The following is a 1,441-nucleotide window of genomic DNA, read 5'->3' on the forward strand; positions in this document are numbered from 1 at the left end:
GTCCAATTAATTTCTTTCTATTTTTGGTAGAGACGGGGTCTCGCTCTTGCTCAGGCTGGTCTCGAACTCCTGAGCTCAGAACGATCCGCCCACCTTGGCCTCCCAGAGTGCTAGGATTACAGGCGTGAGCCACCGCACCCGGCCTATAAATCCAAATTTTAATAGATGTATTTACGTTAAGGGAGGTGGACCAATAAGTCTTACAGTTTTTCTGATAATTACAATGGAAGATGGGCCATGTTCAAAAAACTTCTATTAAAAGATTTGCTTTCAACCAAAGTATCCCTTTTATAAATTGAATTCGTTATTTGGACATTATCTACATGGCAGACCTTTTTATATAAAATGAAGCAGATGACTTTTCATTTTTCATATTGAATACAATACAGAAGGATGAATGATTTGAAGCCACCTCAAACTGCATTGTTTTCATCGTATGTTTGTGATGTAGTGTTTTCCCTACAAAAGAGCAGCAGTCATGCTTAAAGTGGAATATATAATCCAAATTATACCCTAATCATGAACTTTTCCCCATTATTTTAGATAATGAGGTGTTTGGGTCTTTATTTTTTTAATTATATATTTTCGTGTGTATTGACAGTGGTGGCAAGTTTTCAGCACTACTTCAGAATTTAGGCCCTGAAAATGCTGTGACACTACTGGTGTTTGCAGTAACAGAACATAAAATTCTCATCCATTCCTTACGACCTTCCGTGCTTACAAGTGTGACAGAAGCATTAGTGTCTGTGAGTATCACAGTTTCTTATTGGCAACAAATTTAGTTTAAACTTAACTTATTCATGTGATTCAAAACTATTTTAATGCTTAACTAAAATTTAGAGAGTAATAAACTTTTGTTTTGCAAAAGCAATTTTAATTTCCTAACCATTAACTCTAGTTATGATTAATTAATTATCAAGGATTAGATTTCAAGGAATAATATTCAAAAGACAATTTTTTGTGTGTGCTAATAAATTATGCTTCAGTGTCAAAAAGCTAAATATTCTCCTACATTTTGTTTATCCAAGATGATTTTCCCTTTCCACTGGCCTTGCCCGTATGTTCCTCTCTGCCCACTGGCTTTGGCAGATGTCTTGAGTGCACCATGTCCATTCATAGTAGGAATTGATTCAAGATACTTTGATCTTTATGATCCTCCACCAGATGTCAGTTGTGTTGACCTAGACACCAACACTATTTCTCAGTAAGTACATTTTAGTGACTCTATACCCCATAATTTATAACTTTATAGTATATGTAATTTTATATTTTGTGATTGCAAAGTAGGATTCTTTTGAGATATTGTCTTCTTTGTATTTGGGGTTATTACCATCTTTGAATCAGCCCTTATTCTGCTTCAATGGAGTAAATTTAGGGTATTAAAGGTTTTATTGGAAAGAAAATATACTTTTGATCTTAGACTTTAAATATTTAAGAAACT

The 1,441-nt window shown here is 34.1% G+C and overlaps 1 protein-coding gene across 1 annotated transcript in view; it reads left to right on the forward strand.

Annotated features, from left to right (window-relative positions):
• DENND4A (DENN/MADD domain containing 4A) overlaps window positions 1-1,441 on the forward strand; it is a 175,146-nt gene that overhangs the window by 61,281 nt on the left and 112,424 nt on the right. The window contains exons 11-12 of the mRNA XM_012644820.1: window positions 602-746; window positions 1,029-1,204. Coding sequence (XP_012500274.1) covers window positions 602-746; window positions 1,029-1,204 — 321 coding nt within the window. The remainder of the gene's footprint in view (window positions 1-601; window positions 747-1,028; window positions 1,205-1,441) is intronic.

This window comes from Propithecus coquereli, unplaced genomic scaffold (assembly GCF_000956105.1).
Source record: "Propithecus coquereli isolate 6110/MARCELLA unplaced genomic scaffold, Pcoq_1.0 Scaffold221, whole genome shotgun sequence".
NCBI lineage: Eukaryota > Metazoa > Chordata > Mammalia > Primates > Indriidae > Propithecus > Propithecus coquereli.